Source organism: Corylus avellana, chromosome ca6 (assembly GCF_901000735.1).
Source record: "Corylus avellana chromosome ca6, CavTom2PMs-1.0".
NCBI classification, from domain to species: domain Eukaryota; kingdom Viridiplantae; phylum Streptophyta; class Magnoliopsida; order Fagales; family Betulaceae; genus Corylus; species Corylus avellana.
In genome coordinates this window covers 10,590,969-10,602,679 of record NC_081546.1, presented here as the reverse complement: position 1 = coordinate 10,602,679, position 11,711 = coordinate 10,590,969, and the positions used below count along the sequence as shown (strand labels likewise).

General features: G+C 35.6%; 1 protein-coding gene across 2 annotated transcripts; it reads right to left on the bottom strand.

Moving 5' to 3' along the window:
- Nucleotides 1-786: 786 nt before the first annotated feature.
- On the bottom strand, nt 787-9,014 carry LOC132185792 (uncharacterized). Of its 2 annotated transcripts, XM_059599585.1 has the most exons (5): nt 8,789-9,014; nt 8,074-8,241; nt 7,147-7,367; nt 6,873-6,923; nt 787-1,068 (listed from the first exon to the last, which is right to left on the bottom strand). In XM_059599585.1, the coding sequence occupies exons 2-4, from the start codon at nt 8,182-8,184 to the stop codon at nt 6,911-6,913; spliced, it is 345 nt and encodes a 114-aa protein (XP_059455568.1). In that variant the 5' UTR covers nt 8,185-8,241; nt 8,789-9,014; the 3' UTR covers nt 787-1,068; nt 6,873-6,910. The 2 variants fall into 2 exon arrangements, with proteins under 2 accessions (XP_059455568.1, XP_059455567.1); XM_059599584.1 differs by lacking the exon at nt 787-1,068 and having other exon boundaries at nt 6,308-6,923.
- Nucleotides 9,015-11,711: the final 2,697 nt, after the last annotated feature.

The window sequence follows — 11,711 nt, the reverse complement described above, 5'->3', positions numbered from 1 at the left end:
TGTTTTCTAAATTTAGTTTTTGGGAGAGAGAGGTGAAATAGGAATGCTATCGTTTGTATCCAAAGGTGTTTAATTATCTTGAGTTTTCAAATGCATCAATATGATCCAATACATATATAATACTATACAGCATAGAATTCGCATGTGTATACACAAAAATGAGTTGATGATCAATTCGGCGAATATTTACCTAATCACTTGCCATCCTTTTAAATGTCAGTACGATCAAATTTTCAATGACAACCCCCCAAATAAATGAAGAGAAAGAATAAGAACAAGCCATTCTTAGTGGCAGTTTTAAGCCTTTTTATGATATCAAAATTATATATTTTTCTTATCATATGATATCAGAATCTAATCATTATGCAATAATGCCAAAATCTGATAATTATCATGTGGTTTACATCTCTTATATTGTACATTTACATGGCCTATAAATAGGCATTTTTATTGTATTATCAAATTAACAAGTACTCAATACAAACAAGATGTAGTTCGATGGATCACTTTCTAGTGGCCGGTTTCTTAAGTTTGAATCACTCTCTAAAGTTGTGTCTTCTTTTTCTCTTGCTTTCGCTTTCTTATATTTTACCTATTTTATATTTTAATATTTTCAACATGTTATTAGGACACATTTTTTTCTTTTTATTTTTTATTTTTTATGGTGAAAGTAAGTGTTTAATGTAGAACCAACCCAAAATTCTACATTTTCTCGATTCTCTTATATTTTATATTAACACTTTCTACGATTATTATTTATTTTTCTTAGCACAATGAATTCTTACTTGGTCCATGCTACAACACTTAACAGCTCATTAAGTTGGGCTGAGGCCTGAGGACAATAAAGTAATGGATGAAACATGACAGGATCGGTGCAATATGTTGTGGTTAGGTCTCCAGCAGAAGGAGTTTGGGACAAAGTCTGAAAGAACGTAGTGGATGATACAATTATTGCACGTGGCACGTAAAACGTTGTAGATATTCTTTGCGTACACTACTGTCTTTTGTCTCCTGTCTTTACATCTTTTCCTTTCTTTTACTTTTCCCATTCTTTTAGTTTGTTCATACCTGCTCAAATTATTTACAGAGGACATCAATAAAGTAGTGTATGATACGAAAATCTACATGAAACACGTGGAAAGAAAGAGCAATATGTGGTAAAAAAAAAAAACAAATGCCCCCGACGGTATCCCACACTGCACGTAACACGTTGTAGATAATATTTTTGTACACCACTGTCTTTGTCTTACATCTTATCATTTCTTTTACTTTTACCCTTTTCCTTCAATTTGTTCATACCTGCTCAAATTATTTTTCGAGGTAAAACTCCCTGAAGCTAGTGCGAAATTCAATTTTATCCTCGAGTTGTTACCGACTTTGCCTATAAAGGTAACAACGTTGCCTTAGAGCATTCTAGCAGTTTTTTTCGTTATTTTTCTTACATTTAAGAATTTAAATTACTTTTTGCTTCCCTATGTCAAAATACACCCCAATAACTTCCCTTAATCATTCCCTATATCATTATGATATAATTCATAATGAAAAAAGAAATATAAATAAATTGCGAAAATAAAATAAATAAGAGACAGATTTTAACGTGGTTTGGTCAACAACCTACATCCACAGATAAAGCCCAAATAGATACATTAAGCTCTTATTGAATGATTTATTTACAATACAAAATGCTCTATTTATAGAGCTTATACATAAATGTAATCTTAATCAAATCCCCTAATTTAGGGTGATCAAATCATAATCAAATTTCATAAATTAGGCTAATCTAATCTTCATCAAATCCCTAACTTTAGGGTCATTCAAATATATTCTAACATTCTCCCTCAAACTCAAGGTAGGAACTTGTGAAACCTTGAGTTTACATCTTGATCAGTGACGAAGGCCGAGATCGGATTTTGAACATCGGCAACTTTTGGCAGGAATGGGCATGGGCAAAGCCACAAATGCCAAAATACAAGTAATGGGCCAATGGCCAAATATGAAAGCCAACAATGGGCTGAAATGAGCTTGGATTTGAAACAATATCACAAAAGTCGGGCCTGGATTTTAAACAATACCACAAAGGCCAACATTTGGCATGGGCAATACCACAAATGTCAAATTACAAATAATGGGCCAATGGCCAAATATGAAAGAAAAATGGGCAACTTGGCCTCTTTTGGTGGGCAACTTAGGCCTCTCTTTTTCTTTTTCTTTTTTTGAAAATGACTCTATTTACATAAGTTGGGATAAGAATAACCTTATTCCCGTAACCAAACAGCTCCTGATATAACAACTAAACAAGAATATCATATTCCTAAACTAGAATAGGAATAACTTTGCACTAAAGTGAGGATAACTCACACCTGGAACAAAACACACTTCATCTTCTTCAAATTCTTATCTCACGATAGGGCCTTTTTCTTCTTTTCTCTCTAAGCCAAGATCGACGGAATGGAGGTTGGAAGATCAACGGTGCGGCTGGAATGGTGGCAGGCGGCGCTGGAAGGCTGTTGTGCGGCTGAAGGAAGCAAGGGCTTCACGGGCTTGGATGGCGGCAGTGACTGGATGGGGCGAACAGGAAACGGGGCTGGGATGCCGGATCCGGTAGTAACGGTGGCCGCTGGACAGCTGGGTGTTGGTGGAGACTCCAAAGGCGAACGACACCGTGCAGTTCTACAAGGCTGTGTTCGGTGCTGAGGAAGGTGCGACGGCTGGGCGGCGACGAGCTGGTCTTCGACTGGCTTGGCGACAACGAGCTGGATGGAGCTGTGGAAGGCCAGACATAGCGTGATATAATTATCCTAATCTAAAGTGTTTCAATTGCAGTTTGTTATCTTGAGTCTGTTGAGATAAGACTGGAGATTATCTTGTGAGAGTCTTTATCTTTTACATTCCCCCTCAAGCTCAGTAGGGGTGTAACAACTCTGAGCTTGTCACGTAGATTTGAAAATCGGATTGAGGATAAAGGCTTGGTGTAGATATCTGCAACTTGTCTTTGGATGAGATAAACCGAACGTCTAGAGATTTTGAAGCTACCATATCCTTAACAAAATGAAAGTCAATTTCCACGTGTTTGGTTCGAGCATGAAAGACCGGATTGGATGAGAGATACTTGGCGCCTATGTTGTCACACCACAAGACTGGAGGATGTGAGACAGTGATCCCCAGTTCGCATAAAAGGGATTGTAGCCATGATAAATTTTGCTGCTATGTTTGCTAGTGCCTTGTATTCTGCTTCCGTACTTGACCGAGCCACTGTTGCTTGCTTTTTACAACTCCATGAAATTAGATTCTTCCCCAGAAAGACACAGTATTCTCCTGTAGACCGACGATCGTCTTGACACCTAGCCCAGTCGGCATCAGTGAATGCTTGCAGTCTATTGGATGTGGACTGTTGGATTTTTAAACCAAGATGAATAGTTTCTTTTAGATATCTCAATAGCCTGTTGGTAGCCTGCGAGTGAGGTAATAAGGGTTTGTGCATGAACTGTGACAATCTGTTCACTGTAAAGGCTATGTTAGGTCGGGTAATAGACAGATATTGTAGAGCACCGATTGTACTCCGGTATAGTGTGGGATCTGAAAATACCTCACCATCAAAAGCAGATAAAATAACTGAAGTAGACATTGGAGTGCAAACAGGTTTTCCATTAGCCATTTTTGTTCTCCGTAAAATGTCTAGCATATAACTATGCTGAGAAAGATGAATACCATCATGTAGCCTTGCCACTTCTATGCCCAAAAAAACATTTAACTCACCCAAATCCTTGACTGCAAACTCAGATGCCATACTATGAAGTAAATTATCAATTTCTGAAGTAATTGAGCTAGTAATAATTATGTCGTCAACATATATAAGAACATATATAGTACAAGCAGCAGATTTATATATGAACAAAGAGGTGTTTGATTTTGAAGCTCTAAATCCAAATTCTAATAATTTATTGCTCAGTCTAAAGAACCAGGCCCTTGGTGCCTATTTGAGACCATAGAGTGCTTTTTTATGAGTGCTTTTTTAAGACGGCAAACATGGTTGGGAAACTGAGGGTGAGCAGAACCAGGAGGTTGTGACATGTAAACTTCCTCAGATAAATGACCATGTAGAAATGCATTTTAAATATCAATTTGCCTAAGTGACCAACCAGATGAAATTGCAATAGACAATTCCAAATGTACCGTTGTTGGTTTAATTACCGAGCTGTAGGTCTCTGAGTAGTCGATTCCAGCTTGTTGGTGGAATCCTTTCACCGCTAATCGGGCCTTGTAGCGATCAACTGAACCATCTGCCTTCCTTTTTATGCGAAATACCCATTTGCATCCAACTAAATTCTTGGCTGTGGAAACAGGAACTAAACACCAAGTATTACTTTGTAAGAGCGCATCAAACTCAAAATTCATAGCTATTCTCCAATGAGGGTCCATAGATGCCTGAGTGTAGCATGTGGGTTCTGTAATATTGAGAGCACTATCAGCCATGAGAGCATGTGGAGAGGGGTATTTTGTGGATCCATCAGGAAAAAGCTTTAGTTTTGTGATATTATTTTTTGCTCATGTGAGCATGGGGTGTGTATTGATGGGTATGAGTGATTTAGATGAAAGAGAAGAAATCTGGAAATTTTCAGATTGAGGCTATGGGTGAGCTTCGGCTATTGGAGAAGACAATGGGGACGTGTGTGTAGGGGGCACGGGTACATGGGGCGTGGGATTTCTGATGGGCTGGACAATATGACTAGAGGAGGCTTCATTGTTGGTTTGTGTAGGTGGCAGCATGTGAGAGTGTGGCGTGAGAGATGAGGATTGATGGGTAGGAAATAAAGTTATGGGTGACGTGGGTGTGTTTGCGTTTATACAGCTAGTGTTTCACTTGACGGTGAGTCTTGGATTCTAGCTAGAGGTGCATTTCCATGTGAGTTTTGGATTCTAGTTAAGGGTGCATTGTCATGTGAGTTTTGGATTCTAGTTGGAGAGATGTGTGCATGAGAGAGTGTCACTACAAGAATTTAGGTCTTTAGGGGCGACTTCAGTCCTCAAGTGGACGCTGTTGACAACAGCGTCGACTTTTCGACCCTAAAGGTGTCGACGCTAATAGTCCGACCCTAATGATCAAATGCGTGATTATCAGCGTCCACTTAAAGTCGACCCTAATGATCACTTTTAGCATCCACTTTATCGACCCTAAAAGTCGAAATGTTGACCCTAAAGATGATGTAAACAGAAGCCATAGTCGACACTGATAATCAACCATTAGCATCCACTAAAAGTGGACGCTGATAGTTAACCATTAGCGTCCACAAAGTGGACCCTAATGGTCCTAAAAATTTTAAAAAAAAAATTAACTATCAGCGTCCAAACCAAAGTGGACACTAATAGTTAACCATTAGCGTCCACAAAGTGGACCCTAATGGTCCTAAAAAATTTTAAAAAAAATAATATGCGATCGATCGCAATACCAGTAGGTTTTCGACATTTTGGAGTGCGATCGATCGCAAAATATAAAAAACCTACTTGAAAACCCTCTGGTACTGCTATCGATCGCAGAACCAGGAAACACTGGTATGAGTAACATATATCGGCTAACTCCTAACCACAATATTTCTAACATATATCAATAACAGTCCCACCAATACATGTTAATTATGAGCAAAAGGAGAGGAACAACATAGCCAGTTGTGTATGTCAAAAGCAAGCTGCCTCCTATAACTGGATCTTGTTATTTATTGAACGTGTCCTGAACAATTTATCTATTAATCATGACAAAAGTAAAAATATTGTACTCTGTTTCGAGTGAAACTAAAGATAAATGTGGCTAAAAAAATTTAAAACATCAATGTACATATAGTCCGTTTAAAGCTTTCTTTCTTTCTTTTTTTTTTCCTTCTGACATGCTTGTTCACATGAAAGCCTCCTCTTTTATTGAACTCTTTGAATTGATTGACAAATTGTTAAGGTTGGTTGTCTGAAATAGTAAGATTTATCTTCCACAGATTAAGCAACCAAGGAATAACTAACTAGAACAATCGGTTGATGAAACATCTGCAAGGGCATCATGAAAACAAAACTCCAACCAATAATATTATCAAATGTTTGGATGAGCATATTAAATGGATTGCAGGATGGCTTAGATATGTGATCTTGAGGGGTCATGGCACATAGCTCGTGTGTTAGATAGAAGTACTATATATCCTCGTAAGGTAAAGAAAGGTAATGTTCTCAGCTTCTCGCCTCCACCTAGTTTTATTAGGTTCCTTTTCCAATCTATGTATATAAGTAATACATTATATTTAGAATGTTTTAGCAGAGTTATTTCTAAGAATTCCTTTAGAAGCACTAAAGGAATCCACACTTGACTTAATAGGACCCCCAGCTCAAACTTTTATAATTGGCTGGACTAGTAATGTTATTTATGTAACAAATGTCACTCAAAAAGCAAGTGCTGGATAAAGCAGTGGAGCTGGTCTCGTCTTAGATACAGAGAGGACAAAATAAATACACAATGTTACTCACTTCTTGAACCAGTAATGGTATAATTACTAGGAAGAAAAATCATGAAAACACAAAATAAATACATTTTTATTGCATGCTTCTTACCATAAATGGTGTTTCATTCTTTTCATTCCTAATTAGGCTGTCCATTAAATCATATATTTGAAAAGAGAAGGCAATAACATATTTTAAGAAGAAATTATCAATAATAACATAGAAAAATAGTGATTTTAAGCTCTTGCCCAAAAGTATACTAAATCTGTGCTAACTTTATATGCCAACTTAAACTGCCCAGAAAAAAAAAAAAAAAAAAATCGCTGGCAACAGCTCGAAGTTTCTATCTATCCAACCAACAACAACACTTGAAAATAGAATAAAAAACTGGATTTTACCTTTCTCTTGAGCACCCGCACTTGATCACGTGATCGTCTTAGGGTTGAACTCTAAAAAAGTGAACAAAAATTTGAGAAAGAAAATAGTAAGATTAGAGAATATGCAAATAATCTGACTTATGAACCTGACAAACATTTCAACATGACCAATGACAAACAAAACCAACAAAAAATTATATTGCCAGTAGACAAGCAGATATTATAAGTTAAAAACTTTTCTCAACAAAAACAACCGTCGTCTAAAAAAAATTAAAAGAAAGAAAATATAATGCACCTTAAAATGCCATCAGGTGTACCCCTCACTGCTATAAATCCTGAATTCAAAGGTTGAGCTTTGTTGTTCCGGAAGGTGAGAGCCAGATGAAAATTTGGATAATCCTGAAATATCTGTCCTAGGTCATTAACCATTATTGCTACATCTGAGTCAGTGAAGATGTAATGAGTGATATGCCCCTTGTTATGAGAAAGCTCCTCAAGCCTTGTTTCTAGAAAAGCCTGAATTACAGGGAAAAAATGACAGAACATGTCAAATTGCAATATCGTGTACAGGATGGGAGAAAAACAGTAATTTCTTGTGCTTTAAAATTGTTTTATATACTAAAAAAAGGTCTTTAATGAGGTCTTGTTGCTGATAAAAACAGTTACAGACCCACCAGATAAATAATGAAATGAGACTACGTTATAGAAGGGACTTAGAGCACTCCCTGCCCTTTTGAAAATGAGAGAAGGAAAAAGTTATGAGTTACAACTTGCTCATTGGAATCACGAAATACTCATAAATATTGATACTGATATTTAGAACATATAGATCAGTCGATCAAAGGGAAACAATAGAAAGTTCAGGATCTTTTAACAAATGAATATTGCTCAAGAAGCATTGCTATTGACCAAAAACAGAAATGTTCAACCTAGTGTTCTACATATCACAGAAACCATCTCAACTAGAGTAAATCAATAAAGTCCTAGGTGTCACAATATGCATAACCGCAATGATGAAAATTCTGTGAGGTAACAGTGAACAAAACGCAGAGTCTTTAACAGAGCCATCTTCATCTATAACTTGCTGTATCAACTTAACTAATGATCAATTTATAACCAATCCCATTATTTGCATGCAACGTCCAGAAGAAGTAAGGGCATGCAAGAATTCAAAAAATATGGAGCAGTAGGTTCTCAGATTTAATCTTAATGCTTTACTTACCTCTTCTGTCAGAGGCATGAAACGTCCGTACCAATCTGCATATTCCTTAATTGCAGCTTTTAGATTAAGCTGCAAAGTCTCGACAAGCTGTAGCAAAGTTGCAACAGCCATTGCCTCATTCCCATTGACCGCCAAACTTCTCTGGGCTTGTTGGATAGCAGATTTCACCTTCAAGGACAACATAACAAACACTTACAGTGCAAGGCCATGAATAATTTCAAAGTGCAAACATTCAAATAAGTTTTTTAAGAGCAAGACAATGAATCTTCCATGTACAAATGTTGAAGAGTCAATTCCTAGAAGATAAGCAACACACTCAGCAACATCCAAAACCATGTGACAGTTTCACAACAAATTACAATGAACCCAATTCTAGATAAGAGCAAATAAGACCGTGCACATGGTGATTAAAGCCTGAAACTACATATATGACTGAATGCCGCAATGAAATCCGTGGGTTCCCAACGCCAAATTAGAATTACCCAATTCAGATTTGAGATACTCAACATAAATCTCCAAACACAAATCAAAGTCAACTACAAAATCTAACCCAACAAAAATGAGAAATAATAAAAATCAAGGTTACACCACTCTTCTCAGCAACCGAAATCCACCTCAAGCAAATTCAATATTCTCAAAAACTAATCCAAATCATCTACAACAACAAGAACACCGGCCACAAAAATTGCAAAAATTTAAAGTTTAAAGAGGTTACCTCGAGGATTTTTCTCCCCTTCTTTTTCTTTTTCTTCTCTGGCTTCCCCGAACGATCCACCCTCTCTCTTTCTTTCTCTCTCCCTCTCTCTCTCTCTCAGCAAAGCCTTGTATGAAAGCTTTCGTTGGTCAAAATTTGGGAGAGCGGCGGTAGAGAGATTGAGAGTGAGAGTGAGAGTGAGAGTGATGAGGGAGGCGAGTGAGAGGGGTGTTAGGGAGGATTATGGTGTTTTGAAGGTTTGGGAAAAAAAAGACGCAGTTTATGAAATTTTTTTGTCCAAAAATTTCAGATACCCCGCCACTGGATGGGGCTTATTTTTTGCACTCTAAGTCGCCCCTAATGTACCTAAAATTTTTTTAAAAAATAAAAAATAAAAAATTATACTTATAATTTTTTAATTTTTATTTATTTTATTTATTTTTGTTTTTTCTTTATTTTCTCCTGTAATATGTTTTTATTATTCTAATATTAACTAATAATTTTCGTTTAATAAATTTTTATGATAAAGATCATTAAGTTGATATTTATCTTATAATTAATTATAAGATCAATACAAAATCCAAAGATAATATAAGATCAATATAACTAATGCACTAAGATAATATAAAAAGCTTATAGTTCAATTGAATGTTCGATTGAACCTTCAATTGTATTCAGTTTGAACGATCAATTGATCTTATCAGGATCAATCTAACTAATTCATTATGATCAATCGGATGTCTGATCGATCAATTGATTCTATTACGATCAATCGAACTAATTCACTAGGATCGATTGGATTTTCGATCAGATGTTTGATCTTATCACAATCAATCAAACTAATTCACTAGGATCGATTGGATGTTTGATCGATCGGATTTTCGATCGAACATTTGATTGATCATTTGATTCTATCACGATCAATCGAACTAATTCACTTGGATCGATCGGATTTTCGATCGGATTTTTGATCGGATGTTTGATCCTATCACGATCAATCGAACTAATTCACTATGATCGATCAGATATTTGATCGATCATTTGATCTTATCACGATCAATCGAACTAATTCACTAGGATCGATCGGATGTTCAATCAAACATTTGATCTTATCACGATCAATCGAACTAATTCATTAGGATCGATCAGATGTTTGATCGATCATTTGATCCTATCACGATCAATCGAATTAATTCAATTGTTTCAATCATTTGATCTTATCACAATCAGTCGAACTAATTCATTATGATTGATCGGATATTCGATCAATCCTTCAATTTCAATTGTTTCAAGTTTGATCGATCATTTGATTCTATCATGATCGATCGAACAAATGCACTAGGACCAAACGGATGTTTGAACGAACCTTTAATTTGTTTGAAGTTTGATCAATCATTTGATCCTATCACGATCGATCGAATATCTGATAATTTATATAAAATAAATAATGACATATTATCGGAGGTAAATTTTTGGGGAATAACATTTTATAACTAATACACTAATATAATATAAAATGCTTAGAGTTGAACTGAATGTTCGATCGAACTAATTTTTCATTTTTTATTAGAGTTTAATTTTATAAAAGTTTTAATTTCAAATTAAGAGAAAATTTATAATTTTATAAAAGTTTATTTTTATTTTTTAGAAAATTTATAATTTATAATTTTATAATTTTATAAATTTTATAAAATTTATAATTTCATTTTTTTTTGACCATCAATTTTATTTTTTTATTTTTATTTTTATTTTTCTACATACTCTTTAGCGTCCACAAAGTCGACCCTAATACTTAACTATTATGGGCGACTTTCAAAGTCGACCCTAATACTTAAGTATTAGCGTCCACTTTTAGTGGACGCTATTGCGCATCAATTTTATTTTTTTATTTTTATTTTTCTACCTATTCTTTAGAGTCCACAAAGTCGACCCTAATAATGCGTTTTCAGCGTCCACTTTTAGTGGACACTATTGGGCATCGATTTTATTTTTTTATTTTTTATTTTATTTTTCTACCTACTCTTTGAAAGTCGACCCTAATAATGAGTCTTCAGCGTCAACTTTTAGTGGACACTATTGGTGATTAATTTTATTTTATTTTAATTTTTTAAGTTTTCTACCTACTTTTTAGGGTCGACTTTGTCGACCCTAATACTTAAGTGTTAGGTGAAAGTCGACCCCAATGATGAGTCTTCAGCATCCACTTTTAGTGGACGCTATTGGTCATCAATTTTATTTTTTTATTTTCTTTTTTTAATTTTTCTACCTACTCTTTAGGGTCGACTTTGTCGACCCTAATACTTTAGTTTTATGGTCGACTTTCAAAGTCGACCCTAATAATGAGTCTTCAGCGTCCACTTTTAGTGGACACTATTGGTGAATAATTTTATTTTTTTATTTTTGTTTTTATTTTTCTACCTACTCTTTAGGGTCGACTTTAAAAGTCGACCCTAATGATGAGTCTTCAGCATCCACTTTTAGTGGACGCTATTGGTCATCAATTTTATTTTATTTTATTTTTTAAAATTTTTCTACCTACTCTAAGTATTAGCGTCGACTTTCAAAGTCGACCCTATTGATCTTTTTCCCGCCTCTTGAATAATTCCCGCGTGTATATTAGGGTCGAGTTATTAGCGTCCATTGTAGAGTGGACGCTAATATTCATCTTTTGGGTCGGCTATTAGCGTCTACTTGGATGTGGACACTAATACTTAACTATTAGGAGCGACTTTCAAAAGTCGCCCCTAATAGTTGAGTATTAGGGGCGACTATAAAGTCGCCCCTAATAAGTCGCCCTTGATGAGTCAGTTTCTTGTAGTGTGTGTTATGCGTAGGAAATGGGGATAAGATTTGTCGGATAATAGGATGAGGTGTTGGGTAGGTATGGGTATTATCCGAACGATTTTGTGTTTCATTGGGTAACAGAGTTTGGAGGGGAAATATG

What these genes read in the sequence shown, in the direction of transcription:
- LOC132185792 (XM_059599585.1), bottom strand. Translation starts at nt 8,184, where the DNA reads ATGGCTGTTGCAACTTTGCTACAGCTTGTCGAGACTTTGCAGCTTAAT. An exon ending in TCATGCCTCTGACAGAAGAG is followed by an intron (nt 7,368 to 8,073) that starts GTAAGTAAAGCA and finishes CCTGTAATTCAG; the next exon opens with GCTTTTCTAGAAACAAGGCT.